The sequence below is a fragment of the Calonectris borealis genome, chromosome Z (assembly GCF_964195595.1).
Source record: "Calonectris borealis chromosome Z, bCalBor7.hap1.2, whole genome shotgun sequence".
NCBI classification, from domain to species: Eukaryota; Metazoa; Chordata; class Aves; order Procellariiformes; family Procellariidae; genus Calonectris; species Calonectris borealis.
The window spans coordinates 72,301,653-72,326,578 of record NC_134352.1 but is presented as its reverse complement, the minus strand read 5'-3'; the positions used below and the strand labels follow the sequence as shown (position 1 = coordinate 72,326,578).

Here is a 24,926-nt window from a genome sequence, read left to right as displayed (position 1 = left end):
TAGCAGATAAGTAATTTGACGCAAAGTGGGGACTCCAGTGTAAGATCTACAACACTGTGAGAAAACTGAGAACATGACAGGCATTTCCACTATTGAATTGATAACATGAATACAGCAAGTTAGCTGGCTCACACTTTGATTATATCAACACTACTGCTGTAGAAAAAACAAGATAGTAAAGAAATAAATACCCTCTAATAGCATACTACCTAAGAAAGAATGAAGATTACAGAAGCCTTTTCAGTCAAGCCTTGTCAGTTCAAGTCTTGTTTTAAACTTCAGAAGAACCTTCTTGCAAAAAATCTCTTCCAAAAAAGTTAACAAAAGAATTGAGACATATTAACTTCAAGGAAAGTCTGGCTATCCTGTTTTTCTTCTTCTGGAAATGCATCATATATTAGAAAGGAGTAGAAAATTTACTTAGTTACTCAAATGTGACTCATTTTTATTAAAAATAAAGCTAACAGGGAAGGCAGGCAGGCCTAACAGAACTTCACATGTAGCAGATGTAAAAGAATTTAAACAAAATAACATGACTTCACAAATGGAGATACAGGCTCTTGCTAGTCTGTCCCTTACATTAAAATGGGCTTGAAAATAGACTAAATACATGCTGGATTATACCAACTGAGCGATGTGGCTTTCCCGTAACAAAAGATCAGATCCAGCACTGCGTGACACTTCCTGTCACAAAATCTCATGCAACAGCACTGAAGAACATGGATTAATGCAGAAATGGAAAAAACATGGCACAAAATCAGAGACCAATTTCCCAAAAGAAGAAATATCATGGCCTTAACACTTCACTGTCAGACTTAACAGCTCATGTTGGTATTGACAAGGACTTTTGTTTGTTGTTTGTGGTGGTTTTTTTTTTTTGTTTTGTTTTGTTTTGTTGTTTTGGTTTGGTTTTTTGTTTTGGTTTGGTTTTTAAGGATCCCACTGCTGCAGAGATTTCTTAGCTCTGATTAACCCTTATTCTTTAGGTCTTCAGAAGTTCTTGCTTTTCTATCTGAAAAAAGACAAAGAAGAGAAGCTACTTGTTATAATTTTAAGACTCCTCAAAAATCTATTCTTTCCTGACTTACCTCATTTATTACTGAGATGCTGACTCATCTCAAGCTGGCCCATAGCGACAACCAAATATCTTCACATTCTTTCCCATGATGCTTCTGAGGGTGGAGTTGTGCAAAATGACTGAGCTGATCTTTTGGCAGAAGAAAGCTGCAAGATGCACAGCCCCTTCCCTCTACCCTGTCCCACTACATGATACACCCTATCCTTTACACTACTCTGGCACCCATCAACTTCACATTAAAATAATTCTGCTAATTAACTCAGCAGAATATTTTTCATTCTTTTGGCTATGTTAGCTGTCTGCTGGGTTACCAAGTCAAACCAAATACTAAAGTCTTACAAAAATCCACGCAGAAGTGGCTATGCCACTGGGCTATTCACAGGTAGAGTAGTGGAAGCAGGATGTACCCCTTCCAGAAGGGGCTCATTAGAAAAAAGTCAGACTACCTTTTTTTTTTTTTAAACCTGCGCTGTTATACTTGGCAAAATGTCCCGATTAATGTACACAAAGCCACTCTGCCTCAAATCTCATCTAAAAATTTGTTGATATATAAAAAATTTTCAAGCCAGCACACTTGTATTCTGCAACAGCAGCTTAGCTTGCTGATCATTCCTGTCTCGTTTTCTGTGTATGTGTCTTCTTTTTTTGGACAGCAAGCGCTTTGAAGTAGCGGATATCTTTGTTCTGTGTACTTCTGTTACACCAAACACAGTTTCGCACCCGGAACTGTTTGCACTGAATAACACGCAGTACACAATGATAGTCTTCAGCACAGAGTGAAACTGGTGTTTTTAAAACCCTAGCCTCAAGAATTCCATGATTCTCTATGCCTTAAAGTATTCATAGATGCATGTATATTAAAAATCTTCAAAATTGTGTTGTTGTTTGTTTTTAAACTCTCATGACCTTTTAGGGCTTGACGCATTTTTTCACCCCTTCAGGACTGTGACATTGTTTTTCCCCAGTGAGAATCATGATGCATTCTGACAGATCCCGTTCTCCAGAGGAAAAAAACACCGCAGAGGTACAGCTACATAAAACAGCTAGCGCTCCATCTAATGCAGGGATGAAAAAGCAATAACTATATTAGCTCAAGTGACGACTCCTTTCCCCTGCAGATTTAGCAGCATTGTTTGACCACATTCAGTAAGCTAGCAGCATGCCAGTTCACTATTCTGTTATGCACACGTGAATAAAAAGCAAACAAAAAGAACGGTAGGCTTTAGCACACAAGTAATTCAGTAACTCTGAAGTCAGGCATAATGAGTTAAACTGAGGAGCGTATATTTTATATGCATCATTTGGTAGATGCTAGGACAGTAGCTGTATACAGTAACCAATGTATAAAGCAAACTCAAGTGAGAGACTGCACTAGCAGCTGCTATCACACCTACTAGAATCATAGTGCCAAAAAGTGAAATAAGAGACTAAATATGCCTAAAGACTTCTCTTGAAGAAGGAAGTTGTACTTCACTACAGTTAAGTATTTCATCGTTGACTAAGAACACAAGAGAGATCTTCCTCTTACTGAAGGAAAGAATCACAATATAAATGGATGATCCTGGTGAACTTACTATACACCTCTACATTTATTAGAGATTTTTGAAGTCTAAGTGCTATGCAACTGTATATTGCAAAGCTGGTCTTAGTGGCTTGTTAAACTACATGCTGCCAAAACTAAGAAAGTTGAGTGAAACACACACCAACTAGAAACATTAATGCACTGTTCTCCATTTCCACGGAAATAGACATGAGTTACCAGTTATTAAAAGCAATGAAACATAGTTACTTAAAGGTGTCTATGTAAGCCTAGATGACAGGTAATCAGCCTGCTAAAACACTTTTTATCAACACTTTTAATAATGAAATGAAACACCAATGAGAAGGCATATCCTGCCATTATGAACTTGCTCGGGAAAAAAAAAATCAGGACAATTATGAAAGCTTTCATAATACAAGTATTCTTAATTTACATCTAATTCAAAATGTGGAAACTGCACAGAAGAAAAACAACCAGGTTCTGAGAACAATGGAAGAAGAGAAAGCTACATAAAAAAACCAAACTGCATGAAACAGAGAACACTCCTGAATTATTTATATCGACACATCAACTCCACTTTGCCAGATTAAAAAAAATTAGCGCATGAACAGTTTACATTCAGCCTATAATTTTCAAAAACACAGTAAAGTATGTTTAGACTGAAGGTATGTCTCAATTTTTAAGATAAAAACATAGAAATAACTGTTTGTTTGTAGTATCAAGTTTAGGTAGTTACTATTATGTTGAAAAATGTACTGAATACTAAGCCAGATAGACATCCTCTGTGATCACTGTTAAAATTCTATTGTCACACTTGAACCACTAAAGTGCAAAAAACTTTGCACTCGTATAGTGTGATGTGTAAGTTTTGCCAAATAATTCTTATAAATTTTAGATTTAAACAAACCACAATGTATAACAAATCTTAACAATTGAGAGCATCCCCTTGAAAAGTACAGGTGACCAAAACCAGTGATTTCTGCAGAAATACCTAGAGATTTATTTAGTTTGATTCCTATAGCTTCCATAGGTGAACCATATATAAAGCACTTGATTTTGAATACAAAACCAGAGAAGTTCCAGTAACTCATGTTCATGAAAACAGAAGGAAAATAAAAGCTAAGAACTCAAATTATTTTCACTCTTGCTGTTTAAGAAGGTTATGAATAGATGGAAGTGGCTCAGTAATATGGAAACAAGCACACCTCCTCTCTTTCATGGCAGTCAGCAAAGAAAGTAAAAGAACTGTTCTTTCTACATCAATCAGGTAGAAATTAAGCTTCACATTTACAAAAACGTCTATTAACTAGAAAGCAGTGCAAAAGATAGCATATCCAAGGTAGGATCCAAGAATCACTAGAACCTCAGATAAGAAGCGCGTTTTGCATCAAAATTACACTTAGGAGTCTAATCCTTCATATTTAGGTCTGTACATCTAGACTTCCACATACGTCCTTCTGTAAGTAAACAGAAAAGTAAAGTTGAAATGCCTACTGTGACTGTATAGATTTCTCTTTTGCAGATGTGCATAAAATATTGTAAATTAAAGGATAATTTTTTTAATATTCCTAAGTATGGATAAAGGTGGCAGGAAATACACATTCTGGAGTTGCAGTCAGCTTGAAGCAGTGCTAGCAGTTCAAAAATGGACCACTTTCCAAATTACTGTCTTATAATATTATTTCTAACCAAGACACTAAGATTATATGTGTAGAAAAGCCATCCTTACATCCTCACCCTTAGAATTATGTTAATTATTCCCACTGTGTGATCCTGTATGCCAAATTTGTAAACAGTGTTGCTTTACTGCTAAAACTTCTGAAAAGCAGGTTTTATAGTTGAAATGTTAACAGCTTTTTAGCATCTAAAGCTATAGTATTACTACGTAAACAGAATCACAGAACAAAGCTGAAGATTGGCCACACAAATTATTTTGGATTGCTAGAGACAAACTTAAACACCTTTAAACTTTGAACACAGAAAGAAAAAGCTGAAGGACAGCTACAATGCTGATTTGAAAATTAATTACATATAGCTTTTGATAAACAAACTATTATTTAAATGCTTTATAGCAATACACAAACTAGTGTCCTGCATGAGTTCCTCAAAGACCAATTATGAAAATAATATTAAAGTTAGGACTACATAAGGTACCAAGGTAGGTTTAAAAGCCTGTTGTTCTTTAACTTGTCTATTCATAGAGAACAAACGTTTGATTTAGTCCTCCATTTAAATTTACAGTTAGGCTCTCAACTCTCAAGAAGACGTAATGTTAATGCCAAGAATCATTCTTGGTATGTACAGTCTTTGTGTATTACATACTTATTACACGCCCCCCCCCCCCCCCCCCCGCCAAAAAAAAAAACCCATAATGCCATCTTTCTACAATATTAGATACACAACTACTGCACACTATGATGACTAAAACCAAGCTGACATTATAGTCCCCTAGCAAAATTTCTCTCATTACCACTTAATAGTAAAATAGAAATGTAAATTATTCCAGAATACACAGTTAAACTCCAGAAGAACCTGCTCTAAAACTTTCAAAAGTTTAGAAGTTTAAAAGAAAAAGGGAAAGAAAAAAGAAGACAAAAAGAACACAAACGGAGGCACAAAATCCTGGAAGCTGGGGAATACTCCATAGCAGTGCGACTACGCGTTTGTTTGCCCTATTGTTCTACTCTCTCCTCTGCATCAATTATCAGCTAGTGTCAGAGACAGGACACAAGGCTGGAGTGACCCAGTACAGTTGTTCTTACGCTCAAAAGCCAATAAAAGGCTGGAGAATAAGCCGTTCCCGGATTCACAAAATTGATTATGTTGGTATACAAATCTAACCAATACTTTCCAGAACATCAACTATGAGTTTGAATGGTGAATATGAGTTTATTGTAATGGCTTAGAAAATTATCATCAATTCCCCCAACCCATTTTCTTCTTTTCTACCACCAATTCGAGAAACAGAAAATTCAGGACAGTCACAATTTTTAGTTGCTTTAATGAAAGATACACTGTAACTGCTTCACATCATGAAACTAGCATTTGGTAAGCTCCTTTCAAAACTAGTCAAAAGAATTCCAATCATGTATTTTTCTGAATATTATCAAACTGACAAGCAAGTTAATAATATCACTGACACTAGAAGAAAATTTGTGAAAGGGAGAAATATGATCATATCTAAGAATATTTTCCCAATTAACATTCTGATTCTTCTCTGCATCATTTTGATTTGTTCAAGAACCCAAAGAGGTAAATGTTGTCCAGTTAAATGGCCCTTACTGATAAACTCTAAGCTGTCAGGAGGTAGCCACTGTCCCCAGAACATGTTACATAGGGTGTCATGTAAGAAGAAAAAGCCTGGCAACATTAGCAGATGTAGGATCAGCCTGTTTGCTGATGAAGACATGAAGGGCAATTTGGCAAGACATGGCAAGAGCAAAGTAATAACATCCTCAAATTCAAACATTAATAAAGGTACACAACCAGAAACTACAAGTAATTCACAAACAGCACTAACTGCAGCAGGAAACCTTTAAACTGTGGCAAATGTGTGATGTGATAACTACCCCCCTTAAAATGCTACAGCCAGAAGATTTCAAAATAGTGCACTGATGATGCTTGGGAACTCCAGTCCCTCGTACCAGGGACAAGACAGGTCTCATCCGTCCATAGCTGTGACTGTTCAAGACTTTTACTTTTTCTCCTGAAAAGGTCATTTTCGGAGAAGAGACAGGAAGAGTTGTATTTATAAATTTCACAACGAGATCTAAGTACAATTCTAAATCTATCCCATTGAAGTAACAGGTTGACCTAAAAACCTGAGCTGCAAACACCACATTTATGGAAACAGCAAAATTTTTTTGGTTTCTTTTTTTGTATTTCATGAAAAAAAAAAAACCAACCCAAAACAGCAAGTCTATGAGAATTACATATGGTTTGCATAAAGGAGATGAACACGTTCTGAATTCTCTAGATATGAGGTTGCTAAAGCTGAATTCTGACTTCACTCATGCTCAGAAGGTAACAAAGGAAAAAGATTACTTACAGATTTAATCAGTTTTTTTTTTAAAACAGTAATTTTCAGGCAACAGCTGTTCTTGATAGTCCTCTATTTTTGTGAAGTAATTATTTTTAAAAATATATATATTATTTATAGTCTGTGTACACTTCAGGCAGGAAACTAATCTTTTATGCAGCTGAAAAAAACAAACAAAATCCCTTTACATCTTTACATGAAGAGATTAATGAAATTATTCCTTGTTACTTTTATAATTACTATATATTTTTCTATAAATCAAGGCCATATTGTTTTGCTTTAAAAACCTTATCTCTATGCACAAGTATCTCCTACTAATCATTCTGTAGTCTTAAATCAACAGCTGTAGTTCATTTCACAATTAATAAAATTTATGCAAATGGGGTACAGAGATGTACCTCTTTCATTTTAACCAAACAAGTGCTAACTGACAGTAGCCATTTCAAATATGGGCGAGTAACTATCCTAGCTCATCTTTACCGTTTTGCCATCCTTTTGGCATTAGACTGAGAAGGTTACTCAAAGAACCACTGACAAACAGCATGAAATTTTGTTAACCACCCATTTCCCCAACTGAAAGGGAATTAAAAATCTTTGTGCTTTTCATTTTACCTCTCAGACAATTAAGCATATTTAATTTCTACAAAATAAATAAATAAATAAACAATTTAAAAAATAGCTTTCTGAAATGTTCCAGGAGCAGCTACCTGAATAAATGGTCAGATGTAGCCAAAACTGTAACAGTAAGTAGCACTTGGACTAAAATGAGCTTAGAGAAGTCTAGATAGTGAAGAACAAAACCAGTAAAGTTAGAAACAGAATCTCTCCTTTTAGGAAAACTTTCGTAAAGTTCACTATCACTCAGACTAATTTATTAATGACCAATGTTGATTCCAAGGATATTGCTGTTCAGGCAGAATTTGGGAGAAGAGACTTCCTCATAACATTTAGTTACCCAAACCTATTCAGGCCACTGTTGAGATGTAGCTTGCTACACTGATGAATATCACAGAGGCGTAAGAATATGAGTCCTACAGAGCTTTCAGATATGTGCTAACATATCAGTCATAACTAAGAAAATACAACTGTAAGTGGGTTTTTTTGTTCTTTGGGATTGGGCTTTTTTTATCGGGTTTTCTGTTCGTTTTTTTACTCCACTTTTTCACTTACGCATCTTTACCAGCGTTCCTCCTCTTTACCAGATGTAAGGATTTGGTGACTACACTCTTCACTAATCACGCTCTGAGGTTTTGCTAACTCCTACTTTTTTCCTGATGCATTCTACCCAAATTTTCCATCACCACAACAGATGGTTGGCAAATGAAAAAAAAATATTTCCGTGATATACATAATATACTACAGATTTTTATATTAGAATAAAGCAAAATACATTTTATTGTAAGAGTGAAGCTTACGGGTGCTCCAGTTAAAACAATTTGTCAAATATCAGCTAGCAGTTGCGTAGCAGTGTTATGGTACATTCCCTTCTGTATCAGAACTCATCACAGGAGTGCTGCTCAATGTGCAAATTCAACTGCACTATGGTATAAGCACCTGCCTACCTGCACACAGTTAAAAAACACTTCTAATGAAAAGCAAACCTCTTATTTATCTAATCTTTCGTGTAGTTATCAAAGCCTCAAGTCACATGCTTATGTCTTAGTTGTAAGAAGCTAGTTGGTTTTCAGGTGGATGACTTGTGTCATTTATTATTTTTAAAAAAAAAGTCTCAGGCAGGAGTCTCAGTTAGTATGAAAGATAAAGAGCCTATTTGATTTTTCAGTACATTGCCCCAAACTAGTCAACATCAGTTCTAAAGCCACCCTGTAACCCTCTTGAACATAGTTCTTTTCTCCAGTGTTCGGGTTTGTATGGATATAAACACTTGGAAAACAGCAGTTTTTTGCTATAGCTGACTATTTCACTTCTTCCCACTTTAAGGAGAAAAACTCTACCTGATGTTGAGCACCTCTTCTATGTTATTAGGGGAGAACTTCCAAGATTGCTAGGCAATTGGTAAAATATGCATGAAGATCATGAGATTGGGCAAATAAGTGATATATTTCTTTCTGGGAAGGCTATCATTGACATAGCTTCCTTATTTACCGTAATTATGACGAGGGGTGTGTTTCTTTACACAGCATCTACACTGCATAGGCTCTGACAAAAAAAAAAATCCTGAAACTAAGCATTACATTAATCTCAAAGGAGGGTGGGGTGGAGGGGAGTAAAGGGAAGGAGAAAAACCTGAAGAACATTTATGACAAAGACTAAAACATTCATATCAAGAAGAGATGTTGGTACAGTTTCTAAGATTCAAATGACAGGGGAAGGGGGGAAGCAGAATACTATAATATTGTGGAAACACAGCGTTGCTTAAACACCTAAGAAGCTATTTATACCGATCCAAATCGCAGAAGAATCTCTTTTGTGAAATATGAGTAGAAACCACAAAATATTAGAACAGTCATTTTATTCTCTGCCCTTCAGAAGAAAAGTGCTGACATTTGTTGACCGGTCTGAACCACAGTAGCAAAAACAAAGAACCCACCCAAAAAACAAATTTAGAGATGCTGTACACAAAAACTTGAAAGACAGATATGAACTCAGATCTTGAAAGACATGGTAGTGCCCAGCTCCTACAGATACCTTAACGCTCAGTAAGCAAGTCATAAGGTCTTAAAGTTGCCTTTTGCTAAGATTTTTCCTTCATTAAAAATGTTGCTCTTGTTTTCAAGAAATGAAAAGTGAAAATATTGTAAGCACACAACATTTTAGTAGTTCTGAGAAGTCTTAAGATTGTAAAAGCAGTAATACCTTAGGAAGTCAAGTCAAAGGTACACAAGTGTTATTAATCTAACTAGGCCAGTGCACTATACAATTCCAAAACAACGGTCAACTAAAGCACAAGTGCAGCCAGGAAAGCTAAGCGCATGCCCTAATTCTGGAGTGCATACACTCAGCACCTCTAACTCTGTAACTTTTAAAACCTACCAAAAGGTTACATGTTGCCCAAAAAGTTAGCAGGCCATCATCACTGATCACTTCCCTTTTGGTCTCCCTATATAAAAATCCCCCAATATACAAGAATAACACAGTAGAAAGTTTCTCAGACAGCAAGACAAGGAAGATCGCTCTCCAGCTGTTTTTCAAGTTGCCCCTTTATATCTCAGAAAAAATGAAAAAAATGTAACCAATTACCTTCTTGCTCCTATTACGGCTTCTGTTACAGACTCACAAACAAGGGAGCAAAAAACCAGGTATTGTTCTGTGTGATCTGCTCCAACACAAGCATCCTGCTATAGTTACCCATCACAATGATGGCATACTGCAAAGCAAGGGTGAAAGGTGCCCACACATTTTGTTTATTTGGGTATTTTCAAAATACTGTTTCTATGGTGCGGTGGAGCCCCACTTCTCCATATTTTCAAGCCAGACCATGTATTGCAAGAGTACGCAAAGAAGAACTTAAAGGCCTTCCGTAACAGTCTTGCCATTAGTGTGGAAGAACTGCCTTTGAGCCACTAAAAAAGTATAGACCAGCTACCGTCTCCACATTGGCTCCCTACCGCCTTGCTACAAGCACTCCAAAAGGTTTTTTTTTTCCGTCCGACACTGCTTGAGCTCTCAGTATCAGACAGGTGCGCAGCATCCCTCCCTGCTTCTTCCATACTGACGAAGCTGGAAACAGCATAGTCATCAAATCTCAAGCTGAATTTGGAAACAAAATTCATCCAGCCTTCTTTGACTATCCTGCAAATAACCCTTAAAAATGCCCGACATTTTTGTGGGCTGTAAACTGCAAATAGCATCCTGAGATGTTTGCCCTGCATGCAATGCATTACGATTTGCCATGTGGGCACATGGAATCAAAACCAACATGGTTTAAAGTGATGCAAGCACAGTAAGAAAAGTAATACAGTTCAGATCGTGTGAAGTTAAATGGAACTTCTGTATCTTTTATTTTTACCTACATGATAGAAGGAAATGATGGAGAATGGAGGCAAAAAAGGAAAAAGGTGTTTTTCAGATAGCACTAACCAACTTTGTGGAACTCACTCTCAAGGAGAAAAAAAAAGCCAGTTTTCTGAGCTACTTTATTCACATCTGTCTCGCGTTGTAGCTAAAAGACTCAACATTTACAAAATAGAGAGAATTAGCTGTACAAGAAAAGCTGCTAAATCAAAGTAGTATCTCGTAATGCACGTTTATTAATAATAAATGAAAGTACCGATGTTGGAGATCAGTACATTTCAGTTAATTAAAGAGTACAGTATCAGTGAAGACTGTCACCCTCAAAAAGGAGGAAATGAAGACATACAGACATGAACAGCACTTGACCATCAGCAGTTGGTACCCTTGTATCTCTCCAAAGCTTCAGCAAGCGAACAAGCTCTGAAGTTCCTAATAGCTGCTGCAGGCTCAGAGCTACAGGAATCCAAGAAAATGGGCATCCCTTGAAGGAGGGACATTTAAAGGAGCCTGACTACAGATAAGGTACTGTGACACATGGTGCTCAACTATGCAAGTTCTAAACTACTTAGGCCTTCACAACCCAAAGGCAACAGCTGAAACTGCAACAAAGGAAGAGGTGTTGGTCACCCAACAGGGTAAGGCGATTCAGTTAGAGAGGTGAGCAAAGAACTTAGCAGCAAACGAAGCGTGGATTACACAAGCCTTTTACAGTGCCCAGAGCTTTGGGAGGTATATAAGCTTCTGTAACTCAGTTTGGAATACCTGTAAAACAGAAACAAAGATGAATTTTGCTAAAAGCATATAATACTTGTATCATGGTTACATACACAACCATAACCAGACTCAATGCAAGAATTCCTACCAAATGCACTAACCTGGTTGATAACTCCAATTGTACTTTCTGGACTTCAGAAGTTACAAGCTTGATTTCAGTAGTCTAATTAAATGCATCTGCCTCATCCCATTGCTAATTCCTTCCAGATGACTGCAATGGGAGTTGCACTGGTGGCGAATCTGTCCTCCTTTCCCTTTTCTGTTCTATTCTGAGCAGGTAATATAACACAAGGCCAAATCTGAGTACTCTGAATCCCAATTATTAATTGCAATTTTGCAGTCAACAGAAGTCATGACATATAACCTTAAGTAGACAAAAGCAATGAATCTAAGCTGTATCTGCACAGTTTCTTCTTACTGTACAACATTATGCCCAACAATATCTGTTCTGGGGACAATTTTTCCAAAGTCAATCATCCTTTCAGCAAACTGATTTTCTAAGAAAATTACTGTCCCAAAGGAATATGTATCAGAATCCTCTTAAAAGATGGGGTACAGCCAGGGCTGGGCAGCCCAGAAGTTAAAAAAAAAAAAAACAAAAACCAAAAAACACCACAACCAACCGAAAAAAAAACAGAAACAGCAAACCAGAGACTCTACATGAGTCTTGTACATGCTAATCTTATACATACAGAGTTCACAGACACATACACAAACGCACACAATGCACCATCATATAAAATGCCTTTCGTGAACACTATTATGTATCATTTTTAAAAAGCCAGAGCACCAAGAGGCTCTAAAGAGTAAAACCCTAGTATACCAGCAATGATAAAAATACGTAACAGAACAACATGGTGTGTTCTGGGAAAACATGAGCAACACTCAAACTACCACAGCAGAGAAAAGAGCAAACAAAAAGCACACAGAGAAAGGCAGATCAGCTCTACAAGCAGCAAAGCACTCCCTGAGCCTTACTACACAAAAAGGAAGAAGTAGGACCCAAAGCAGCACAAACAAGGCTTGCACCCTCCCCACATCTATTATTAGTTCTGAAATACTTAATAACAGCACCGGCCTCTTGCATGGAATGAGCACAGTTAGTATACAGTCCACAGGTATGGACTAGTGAAGGTTTGCTTTGTATGCTAAGTCATGTTCATCAAGCCATCACTAATAGAAACCTGTTTAAAACAAGGCAATACCAATATAATTTCACATGTTTGTAATAAAGAGGCCACTGTAACTAGAAGCATATGGCTGAGGCACTGTTTATGCTTATTCGCTATTTTGCCCAAATCAGGTATTGCACATTAATCAACGCAAAGTTCAGTTGTCTGGGGAAACAAAAAACATTAGAATATTCTTTTAAGTTACTGAAAATGTGAGCCCTGTGGAAAACTATGCAATCCACTCAACACAGTGAATCAAAACAATGTATTATTAGTACAGAATTAGAGTAACAATTTAAAATATTTAAACTAATTGCTTATACAACTATTGTAACAGCTGGAAAAACAAATATTCATTGTGTTCACTGTGGAAATCAAGTTACCATCTAGCTTAGTTAATGTCTTGCTGAGCCTTTTTAGCTTTTTACTTTTGTTTTCTCTTTAAAACGAAGTTAATACCTACCATGGATAGCTACACGATTACTCATCAGTCAGCTGTAGTTTCTCTGACGATAAAAACAAAACCCCCACTTTTTGATAAGGGGTTCACAACTAAATTTAAAGCAGCTTCTTATTCAACTGCAACCACCATAACAACAGGGGCTATATACAGTCACAGTGCAAAACATCTTTTTTTCATTGTATTACAAATTTATTTTGCATCTTACCCAAAAGCCTCTTTTAGAATATGATACATACGAAGTGGTAATACTGCTACTACTACAGGTCTCATGCAATCAGTAGGTGGCTGAAAACACCTCGTGGCAAAAATCATAATGATAGTCGCCTGTTGAATTCTGAGTAAAAGATTTCAAACAGACCACATCTAAAAATTACCACTCCAGCATTTAAATTTTGTGTATTGTTCTTTCACACCAAAACACTTCAATATGCTACACAACGTAAAAAAGTTACTAAACCCATTCATGAAAATCCTGATTCTGTAAATATCATAAACACATAACACTGCTTGCAGTAATAATTGTGTCACGTGTTTGAACTGTTAAGGCCTTTGTCCCACATTTTGTTGACGAAAAGTTTCACTTTTAATTTTAAAGACAGTGTCTCACTAAAGCAATCAGGTCCATTTGGAGATAGGATGGGAGGAGACATAAGAGCCTGTTTCTTTAAACTGGAAAAAACTCAGCGCTTTTCCCAGGAACTAAAATACACTTGTAAATATGATATGTACACACAGAGATAATGTTCAGCCCATGGTAAAACTGCTTAATAAAAAAATTCTAAACACAGATCATACTGGGGGGGGGGAAAGAATTAGAAGTGGAATTCTTGATACAGCCTCTTACGAAGCTGAAAACTTTATTGATGATGCTAATATTTGTGCTTTCTTTACATTTCACAGTCCACTTTCATCTCATTGATTCTTTCATTTCCCTGCCTACTTCCTCATAAAAAGGATCTATTCAGGATAGTAGCAGTCCTCAATCTCCTGAAGTAGAACAGTTATACTACAAGCACCAACTTCATTCTCTCTCCCAGATCTGCCCCAGGGAAGGTCATTGCTTCTCGTGGGCCATTTTGTTTTCTGCATTTTATTCAGCTCTTTGGGAGAGCCTAACCCTTACCTTAGCCCTCAGCAAGGCAAGATGAACTACACATTTGGGTAGGGAACAAGTTCCTATTTGTCTGAGACAAAATTAGTTATTGTTGCTTCCTTCCTCTTATCCCCCCCATCAATCTGAGAGCAGTGGAGGATATTTGGAGCAATTTAACAAGTAAACTGGAGATGAGTGCTTTCTGGTCTTACAGCAAGAAGCTCATGGCAACCACCGTGGCCAGCCTGCCTAGGACAGGCAGGGATATACGACAAGGGATGGAGGCAGGACCAGCCGCCAGTGCCGAGATGTTCCGCAGAGGCGCACGGCCCGACCCGCCGAACAGAGCGGCGGCCGGAGGGAGCCCCGGCGGCGAGGCCGACGGGCGCGGCGCGGGCAGCCCCACCGCGGGACGGACGCTGTAAACAGCCCGTCTACAAGCAACGACCTCCTCCGAAAACAACCCCAGAAGCGGCCGAGGAGCCTCTGCCCACAGGCAGGGGCTCCCCTCGCCTGTGGCCCTGGCACGGAACCGCGGTGCCCCAGGTGCCCGTGCTGCCCCGCAGTCGGCGGGGGCTGAGGAGAGGCTTCCACCTACGGGCAGCTCCGCTCACTACAGGACGCCGGGCAGCCCACCGGCGGCGGGCACCGGCACCCCGCTCCCTTTTCGCCTCCCCCCGCCACCGCCCACCGAGCCCCCGCGGCCGCCCCGGAGCACCAGGCCGCTCGCCGCCGCCGGCTTCCCGCTCGCCGCCGTCGCGGGCGCGCAGCGAGAGGCAGGCAGCGACCCCGCCCCGCCGGCCCCCGGCCCGTACCTCGGCTGAGATCGAGAGGGACGTTCTCCTCGCCACTGTCGTTCCGACCTGCGAGGAGATGGGGGAAGAGAAGCGCGTTAGGCTGGGGGGGAGGAAAGAGCCGGAGGAGGAGAAAGGGAGGAAGGGAACGGAGGAGGCGGCCAGGCACCGGTGTGGAGGGAGAGCCGGCGGGGGAACAGCTGGCGCCGCGGCCTGCCCGAGGCCCCTTACCTCGGATGCGGAGGTGCCTCAACGAGCGGGCGCGGAGACTCACCGCCATGTTTACGGCCCCGCAGTCACAACACCGGAAACCTCGCCCGCTCTCGCGAGGAGAAGCCCGCGGAGCCGCCGCCGCCGCGGCCAGCACCCCCTCCCCTCCCCTTCCCTCCCTCCGCCCCGTCGCCGCGCTGCCGGCGGGAGGAGCGCGGGGGCGGCTGAAGCGGGGCGGGGCGGAGCGGGGCGGGGCGGGAGGAGGAGGAGGCCGTTGCCTGGCCGCGGTTTCTTTGCAGTGTGGAAGCGGTGGAAGCGGCTCCGAGGCGGGGGCTTAAGTAGGGGGCGGGTGAGGGCTGCCGTTTCTCAGCCTCCCTAGGGCTTGACACCCGGGCGCCCACCCCGCCGTGCCGAGCCGCTGGAAGCGTGGCTGAGGGGGAAGCACCGGTTGCCCTAGAGCCGCGCAGTCCCAAGGGCCGCGTCCGCCGCCGGGGTTCGCTGCGGGGCTTCTCGGACAGCTCAGCCCCGAGAGGCCAAAGCTGAGGGGAAAGGAGGGTGGCGGGAACGAAGGGGCGTCTGAGGAGGCTTTGCCGCAGCCCCAGAAAACATGGCGAAATGCCTCCTTTTCCTGAAGAGCTTGCCCCGCTGGGAAGTGGCTTCCTACATAACTGCTCTGTCACCACATCTGAAGGTTTTGGTCTGTCAAGTGAAATTACTTTTTTTCTTTTGGTTTTGTTTTTATGAGGTTTTCCCGCTTAGTTTTGCTTTCTTAAGTTGCACTTGCCTTGTGATGAGGTGGTAATTCACGTGGATACGGCATGACCATTGGTTTTGTACACCGGATGTTTTCGGCACTCTGCTTTTTAATATGTGAGGTAATTAAAAACAGGAAAAAATATCTTTTCATTGCTTTCTTGATTTACTCACAATGGGTCTCTCTGCAGTCTCAAGCGTTGATCTATTTCTTACCTTGATATTTGTTAAACTTACCTTACACACTTAAAGTAAGTGTATATATATATAAAAAAACACTTGAAAAGAAGTCCCACTACAAGAAACTGTATACTTATATATACTTGCTCTTGTCCTTTTTAGGCAAAAGTTTAAATAAGTACATAACACCTTACATCGTGTCCTGACACTTTGGACAGCCTTAGCCAAGGCAAGTTCTTGCACCCAGACTTTCTAGGTTCTCAGGAACAAAGCCAGCAAATAATCAAATTGAAGTGTGGAAGTCACCAGCCATATAAACATAGTTTCACAAGCTCAGGTAATTGTTCTCCTGTTTTGTAGTCAATCATTTTCCACCTGGAGTTTTCTCTCCTCTCTCTTGAGGGCTTTCAATTCAGATCCTGCATTACTCGTAAAAATCTGGTTTTATTAAGTATTCATGAACATTAAGTTTCATCTCAAAAATTGTAAATTAGTTTTTACGCTGATTGGTGCACTTCTAAAACATTAATAATGATTTAGGAGATTAAAATTAATTATTTGTAAAGCCAGACTAGAAAAACTTTCTGGCATATCAGTTCATGACACACATATAAGAATCTTGTTTTAACAGGATTATGTCAAGTATATTTAATTTAAAATACCATTTTGAACAACTTTCCTATTTTGATATTTCCTTATTAAATATGAAGCTAATGTTCTTGAAGAAGCGCAGGTTCTCAAAATTAAAAAGTCTGAACAATAAAATATCATCCATCTATATACAGGACGAAAGCATATCAAACTTTCTTAAATAGGTTCATCAATATGCCGCAGGGCTGCCCTTTAAAATTTCATGTCCAGGGAACCCTTGACTTCCTGAAAATGCCAAATGAACTGCTGCTTGTGGTGGTAATGTTGTATTCTGTTTACTATAAATTCTGCTGGGACTAATTAATTTCACATAAGCTTTGAAGAACCACTAAGTCTTGGCCCACTGTTAAACTTCTGTATTGGATTTGAACTTGTAATCTGCATGTAAAATGCTTTGGACCCTCCTGCTAAATGTTAGTGGTATGCAGAACTTATTTCTTCTCTTATAGATACAAAGTTAGAGGCACATGATATATTTTAAAAGAACCAGAACATCTTCCAACAAGGGAGGGTAAGAAATGAGTAATGTTTAACCTCCAGACTACTCTTTTGCAGCTCTGTTCCGGCGGACACCCTTTAATAATCAAAATATTTCACTTAACTAGCTAGGCTCTAGTTTTCTCTTTTTTTTTTTTTTTTTTTTCCACCTAGTTATATTTGAATTATGCAGAGAAAATTGAAGTTGTCTCTGACAATGACACACAAAATAATGCCATAATGTCAGTTGTAAGTGGTAACCCACAAAGCTACATTGAAGGTAGTCTGAGGTATAATTAATATTTGCCACAACTGGGGAAAAAAAGAAGAACATTAGATTTTTAAGTTTTTGTTATGGTGAAATGGAAAATAGCAAGTATGCATTAGCCTTAACTACCACTTAGATACACGGGAGCTCTGCACAAAAAAAAAAAAAAAAAAAACAACCATGCTGCAAAGCGAGTCTGGCCCTTAAAATGTCATGGTCATCGCTGGTATGAAGAGTCCTCACCCTGTGAGAGTAGAGGATATTTTGGGATCTATTTCTGGAGCTTTTCCCATGTTCTGTTCTCCCATTAATGTAGGGAAAGAATCACAAAAGTTTAATTAAAAAATAATAAAGGTTCCTTACCTATCAAATTTTCTATACTTTTTCATTGGCCACTGTTGATCCTGAGTATGCAGAAGGGGAGAAACATGGAGGGGGAAAAAAAAAGCTATTTTGTCCATTTGGAGGGGGGGAATTAATAGCAAAGACGAAATGAACTTCTTCACTGGCCTGATGGCTTGACTGTGTCACAAATTACAGTTGATCCAGTGTAAGGTAGCCACTTCGATTTATTATTTTTGTCTTTCAGTGTCTAAATCACTATAAATCAAATCACTATAAATCAAATTAAAGAAAAGATGTTTTAATGACCACATGGGGAATCAGATTAGTTCAATTTTACTTCTTAGTTTGTAATTTTATGTGAATACAGCTTCTCTATGTAGATAAGTAAATCTCCTAAAGCTGGGGACACAGTGTCAAAGCAGGGTTTCCTGTGAGCTGCTTGCACACTTCCTTTCCCACCTGCAAAGCACGACATACGAGAACATAACAACAAACCTCCAGTGTCATTTGGAGATTTGCAGAGGCAGGTTAATCTTCAAACCATGTTAAAATGTTTCTACATGTTCAGTGGTGGATAGGGGATTCTAAAGCTACAGCTACGTTTTTGTGTGTACGTGCAAAGGACTCATGGAGACACTGCTTTGTTCCATCCTTTTCCAATCAGAAGATTGTCCCTTTCGCCCCCTCACATGTGGGATTTTGCCAATCACAGCCTTTTTTTTATGCGGAATAGGGTTTTGCGACATGCTATAGAGGATACTACTATGTGAATTAGAAATCTTCAAGATTTAAAATCTAGAGAAGAGCTTTCTACTTGTTTAGGCTCAAATGAAGAAATATGGGTACAATAGGGACAAGCTAGGGGCAGAGCTTTAAATGGCTTAAATTGTTTAAACTCTGTGGAAATGTGTAAGGATGTGCAATTTACACCAGCTGCAGCCTGCCCTTTATATACATGGAGAAGGAGGAAAAACTTAAACTTGAATCAAACTATGCAGATAAGAAGTTAACCTATTGAATTCAACTCAGCTGCAGTGATTTGTAGTTGTTGAGCATTTTATCTTATCCAAAAGTATTTGTAACACTGTCCCTTAATTTGCAATATCATAAAATTGGCTTTAAATAGATGATAAATCCTGAATGATGGTGGGACAATCAGGAAGAGGAGAAAATCTAGTAAATGAGATCAAGAGGTTAAAAAAAAATCATTGCTTCTTTTGCTATCTCTATATTGCTGGCAAGAATTTTTGTAATCACCCTGTTTAATCTTTTTCTTCACATGAAGCCCATCAAACTGCTTAGGAAAGGATAAGACACGAGCTCCATTTTCTGCAGCCAGGAAATACTGGCAACAGAGGTATAAAAAAGGAGGGTATAAAGAAACCATCACTGATTGAATGAAGTCTCTCAGAAGTTGACCAGTGGCCAAATATGATAAACGAACAGGTCTGCACCAAAGATGACCAGATATTGGTTTGTCCATTTGATACTGCAAGAATCACCTGACCTGTTTTTTCTTATGTAAAAAAATCTCAGACTGTGAAAATGTCTGGCTCAGCAGCAGCTCAGATCAGGTCAAGATCAGGTGCTGGTGGGTGTTTGGTTTAGAAGTTCTACAGTTTAAGACAATCAAATCCACCTCATCAGCACATTTTTAGCAGCTGGACAAATGCATAGTATCAGATTAAGTTACTGGCAGCTCTGCACTACCAGTGGTCACTCTGAAGTAACACACAGGTCCTAGAGCAGACCTGCACAATGCCTGGCCTGCGGGCAGCCACGCACTGATATTCTCAGACCTCCGAGCGCTGCACAGTGGGTGTGAAGCGGTAAGAGCCTGCACGCTGCGTCTCCGTCCAGTGATACAGAACAATCTGTAGGAGGATGCAGCTGCAGCTCAGGGCTTGTGTGCCTTTGTGCAACGGAAGGCGCTAGGATCTGCTAGGGAGAGGGTTGTGCTGCAAGATTAAAAAGGCTGAGTCTTCAGAGGGTGCGGGAAAGGAAACAAGGGGAAAAAGGTGACCCTACTAGCTGCAGCTTAATCTGCATAAATCAAAGTCCTTTAATGAGCAGTTCTTGAGATTTGTGTTCTGTGTCTCTATAATACAGCAACGAGCAGAAATAGTAAAGGTCCTTCCTCCTGCATATAAAATCAGCTGCCTCCTGGGAACAGTGTCCCTTTGCCCTGGACCCTGCCAGAGGATCTGAGAAAATGTGAATGTGGCCAGAGCTGGGTTGAAAACCTAGCAGAATTTGGGATATTGGGAAGGACAGAGGTCTTGAAACACAAGACCTCTGTGAAAATACCAATGTGGGAATCCAGCTGGCTCCTGGGGTCACTTGGGGAGGGCACTGGTGACATGGAGATCCTGTAAATACGTGCTGGGCCATCTCTGGCGAGCCTTGCGCTGGTCCTGAGCCAAAACTGTCCGGTTCGGACAATGTGACAGCAAAGACCATCAAGGTCTGGTGCCCAGGGATGTTCATTCCCTGGTACTGTTCTAAGTGACTAGTATGGATGCAGCTACAGTGCTTAGGCTGCGTTATAGGCAAGGGGTGGGGTGCTGGACTGCTCAGGCGGGGACAGTGCAGAGAATAAGTCAAGCGGAGGACCCTAGGGTGTAACCACTAGATTTGGGTGGATGATGAATATTTTTTGTTGAACTTTTGAGCCATGTGTTAGTTTTTTGATTTGTTCCTTTTGGTCATATGTTCACCAAGCAGCTTGGAGAAAAAGCAAGGGGCAATTTGCAGTTTGCTCCCCAGGGAGGCTGTTTCCACTGGATCTGCGTTTTGGGGTGTGATTGCTCTCCTGGCTGATGTGGTATATTGCTGATATATTCCTATGCTAGTTTTTTCAAATATAATCCAATAGGTGTATTTCTACATATATTGTTATGAAAAGGAGTTTTATGGATAATATTTTAAGCATCAATAATATAGTTTGCAAAAGCAACATGATTTGGCTAAAGAAAAAACAATTCCTAACAAAATTTTCAGCTCAGTAAATATTTTTTTTCTGGAATTGCTCTGATTTTGGAAAACAGCATAATCAAAGTTAATCCATGAATGTAGTACCCTGAAATCCAGCTAGAAATAAAAACTATTAATAAAAATCTGAATTGATTGCAACTGGGTAAAACGTTAGTATTTCTTCACTATCGAGTAATGGAAGAAATTAAAAAATGAACATACAGCGCATAGCAGAAAATTATGCAAGAGTAGCAATAAGTAGCATACTAAAGCAACAACAACCAGCTGCAAAATAACAGAATGTCAAGTGATGCAACAAGTCTTCCTGATTAACTGGGCAGGTTGCTAACTAGATTGTTAATTAGTGTAACCTCACATTTAGGCACCCATTCACGTAAGATTTTTCACAGCATTCTGCAATGCATAATCCTATTGAAGCTGTGAAAAGCAACAGGTGTTGAGTTTGGGTATGGTTGGCATATTAATCAGACCTGAGGAAAAAAACTTTAAAAAGCTACAGCTGTTAAGTGTTTCAGTCCAAATAAACTCCAGTAATAGGGCTGAAGCTGTGTGTAATTTATCATCATCCAATTCAAAATCCATATGGTGGCAGAAGCTATTTTTTTGTAAGTCTTCATGGTCTTTTTTTTTAAAACTTAAGAAGCCCATTAACGTTTTCTTTGAGCACTGACAAAGGCGGGATAACATTTTTAATAGCAATGCTGTTATACATCATGGTATCCATACTGAAATATTTGGATATCTGGGATGCTCAGCAGTCAGTGGATATCATTAGAACAGGCTTCAGTCTCTTACATGGCCGGTAGCAAGTAGCTTGCTATGAATATAGGAGCAGAAAAAGGGATGGGATAGAAAAGATTTTTTTTTTTTTTTTTTAATTTAAACTGGCAATAGTGAGATTTACTTATATATAGCATCCCAACTCAAGTACTGGAAAAAACTCCCCCAAATACTGAGGGTGGAAGGAAGGTATGTTTGGCCTGATTTTAAATGCTATGGGGTAAACAGTGTAGAAAGCAAAATACAAGAATTCTAAGTCTTCTCAGTGGTTGGTGAGTCATAAAACCTCTGCTGGTGTCACCCACAGAGTTAGGAATCTTGCACAAAAAATGAGCATTTAAACTCATGGGATGGGATAAAAAATGGGATAAAAATGAAAGTGCTGGGGGCAGGAACACAGAAGTAGGGGAACAGTTTAAAAGAATGAAAAAAGAAAGGAACAAGGAAGCGGAAAAGCGAAGGACAGAATGCCATGGTCAGAGGATCAAGGAAAAGAGGAATAATTATAGGGAACAGGAAGTAATCGAGAAAGCAAGTAGAAGAGTACAGAGAACGTCTCAGGTGGTGAAAGGAAGCAATGACAACAAAAAAATAAGGATGTCTTTCGATCAATACAGAAGAAGAAAGTGGGCTTACCTGTGTGAGCTGGAAGGTGTGTGATGGCATCATCCAGGGCAGGAGAACATGAAAGAAGCTGAGATGAAGGGAAGGGAGTTTGACAGGGTGTCCCTTCTGTCAGCAAAAAAAGGGGACAGGAGCCCCGGATTCTGTGTCTGTGATTTGTGTACATTTTCCACCTGAAGCGCACCCACACACAAATGAAGGAGCAGGCAGCTTTTCCTGCTAAGAACTTGAAAATCAGGAATCAGGCCAAAAAAAGAATTAAAAGGCAGGAAAAAAAGCCAGTGCTTATTTTTCTTTTTTTTTTTGTCTGTCTCATGATGCTTGAGCTATAGGATTTGGCGATATTACTGAAGTAATGCAAATCGTATAATGTTTCTTAAAACCCTTGGTATCCATCTAATTCACATTTCATTCATGTTCGTGTTGACATTTTGCATACTTCCTTTCTGCCTAACAGTGACCATTTTAAGTTTAAGCAGTATTTATGTGTCTGTGTGTTAAAAAAGAAAATAAACATACAGTTTCCCATATTCTTTTCAACAAGGCCCACAATATAAAAAGCCTCGAGCAAGAAACTATACATTTAGTAACAATTTAATCCTCTCTCTCAAAGGGCTTTAGAAAGAGCCAAATAGAGATAATTTAATAAATTCTACATATGTTCAGGAGCCGGCTAGCTAGAATGAAACAGAGAAGAAAGGCTTTGTGAGATCATTGTAATTTTGCTCCACCCAGGCAAACAAGGGGACCTGGGGCTACCACACTGCTGCTCTGCACAAGGCTAGGACATGTTGTGGTGGCATTCTGCAGTACCATGGCTAACCTGAGTGGCACAGAGATATCTTCCAGCTGGCTAGGATGCTGGAAACTGCTTAGGATGACCCTTCAGCTGCACTACTACCTTGTTTCTTAGCCAGGCTAAGTAGTCGAGGTGAAGGATTTGGAGGGCAAGGCTACTATCTGGGTGAATAGCTTCTGATAAGCAAGTTAATTCTTTCAGAACTGGTTTGGGTGTCTCAGCCTGGCATATCCACAGAACATATACATGTAAGGGTTTAATTCTGGCAAAAGCCGTTAGACCTGACTCAAAACCATGCCAGCAAACTTTCTGTCGACATGGGAGTTGGGAGACAGCAAAGGATGTAAGTGGAGATAATAATGTAGACCATGCAATTCTAGAATTTGTCCCCAGTTTTTATTAAGTTTCAGAACATAATCTAAACTATTATTTAAATTAAATTTTAATCAGTATTCCCTATCTGCCCCCTTTTTATTACTGAAAAAATGGTGTATTTAAAATATACATTTTGGATGCTAATACTTTTTAAACACAAAGTGGTTTCTCTCTTCTCTTTGTGTTTAACCACAAGTAGAGGCAAAGAAGAGGAAGAGAAAATAGTGAGTGTAGGAAAGTACCAAAAATATAATTAATTTAGCATTAGCAGTTTGGTTTTATATCCAAGATTGGTGGATACATGCCAGAAATTGTCCTCTGTTCGTGCCTTCCTTTCATACATTAAAGATCGGGATAAAATATTTTCCTGTGTCAGAAGATAAATCCATTACTATTCATGGGAATCTGAGATATCATTCTGATGAATGCCATGAGAAACTAATAATTTTGTGTGCAGCATAGGCTTGGGAAGATTTGCACTAAATAAAGGAGTGGCCAGAAACTGAATGAGCAGGGCTGAACAACTGCCTTTTCTGTTAACTCTCATCCAGCCCATGCACTAAATGAGGCGGGGATCCTGTGGAAAAAAATACTGGGCCATCATGTAATTATAGACTGCACACACAGTTAAAGATGCATCCACGCAAGGAGGCAGAACTGAGGCTGTGCAAATACAAACTAATTTCTTGCACCTCCTAGCATTTGAGTGCTTCACTCCATCGTGAAGCTACATGCAAAAGCCTTTCCATGTAGGATGTCTGGGACTGCTGTGCAGAAGCCATAAGGGTATCCTTTTATGGGCCCATTAGTTTCCTCAGAAGTTGCCTTATTTGATATAAAATATACACACACACAGACGCGCACGTGCGTACACACACACATGCTTACACCTGTATCTGTCATGAAGTAACGTAGTGGTAAGGGGTAATCTAATTCACTCAGTGAATCTAGGTTCCTCCACTGAATTTCCTTCCCATTCCTAAAGCACTGATCTTCACAGTTGAGGTGGATTATGCAACAAGATCGCTCACAGAGGAGGGTTTTGTTACCACCGTGGGAGGAGCAGCCAAGGGATCTGCAATTATGTGGATCGAGAATATAAACCTCTTACACAGGAATGCACAAGAGATCAGCTGCATTCCTGCAGTCCAGAGCCTGAGGTAACAGCAGGGAAATGTTCTAAATCTCCTGAATTAGAGAAGTCTTTTTTGCCCTCCCGGTTTTTGTTTTGCTTAGCCTGTTTACTGGGGCAGCATAGAGGTACAACACAGATGGAAACCAGCTCTATTTACCTTAACGGGGGTGTTCACGCTGAAGTCTAATTTTTATGTCAATATTTTGATGTTTTCCCTGCTGAATGTTTTAGTAGGCACAGCCAAATACTCCAGGATTATAGACTAAGTTTGGAGAAGAAAAATATCAAGAGAGAGAGCAGCTTTCCTTTTCTTTCTTTATGACTTTTAAAATATAATAGAATAAATTACAGGTGAGAAACCCTTAAAATGCAGTCTTTATTAAACTGCCTAAGTATAGATTTTCCTG

The 24,926-nt window shown here is 39.7% G+C and overlaps 1 protein-coding gene across 3 annotated transcripts in view; it reads right to left on the bottom strand.

Annotated features, from left to right (window-relative positions):
- Nucleotides 1–15,333, bottom strand: part of RICTOR (RPTOR independent companion of MTOR complex 2) — an 89,978-nt gene extending 74,645 nt beyond the window's left edge. The window contains exons 1-2 of one of the 3 annotated variants that reach the window (XM_075136800.1): nucleotides 15,160–15,333; nucleotides 14,950–14,997 (exon numbers count right to left, since the gene is read on the bottom strand). In XM_075136800.1, the coding sequence (XP_074992901.1) occupies nucleotides 14,950–14,997; nucleotides 15,160–15,208 (97 nt within the window). In that variant the 5' untranslated portion in view covers nucleotides 15,209–15,333. Of the gene's footprint in view, nucleotides 1–14,949; nucleotides 14,998–15,159 lie in introns of those variants that run through there. The other 2 variants (XM_075136798.1, XM_075136799.1) reach the window with 2 other exon arrangements.
- Nucleotides 15,334–24,926: the final 9,593 nt, after the last annotated feature.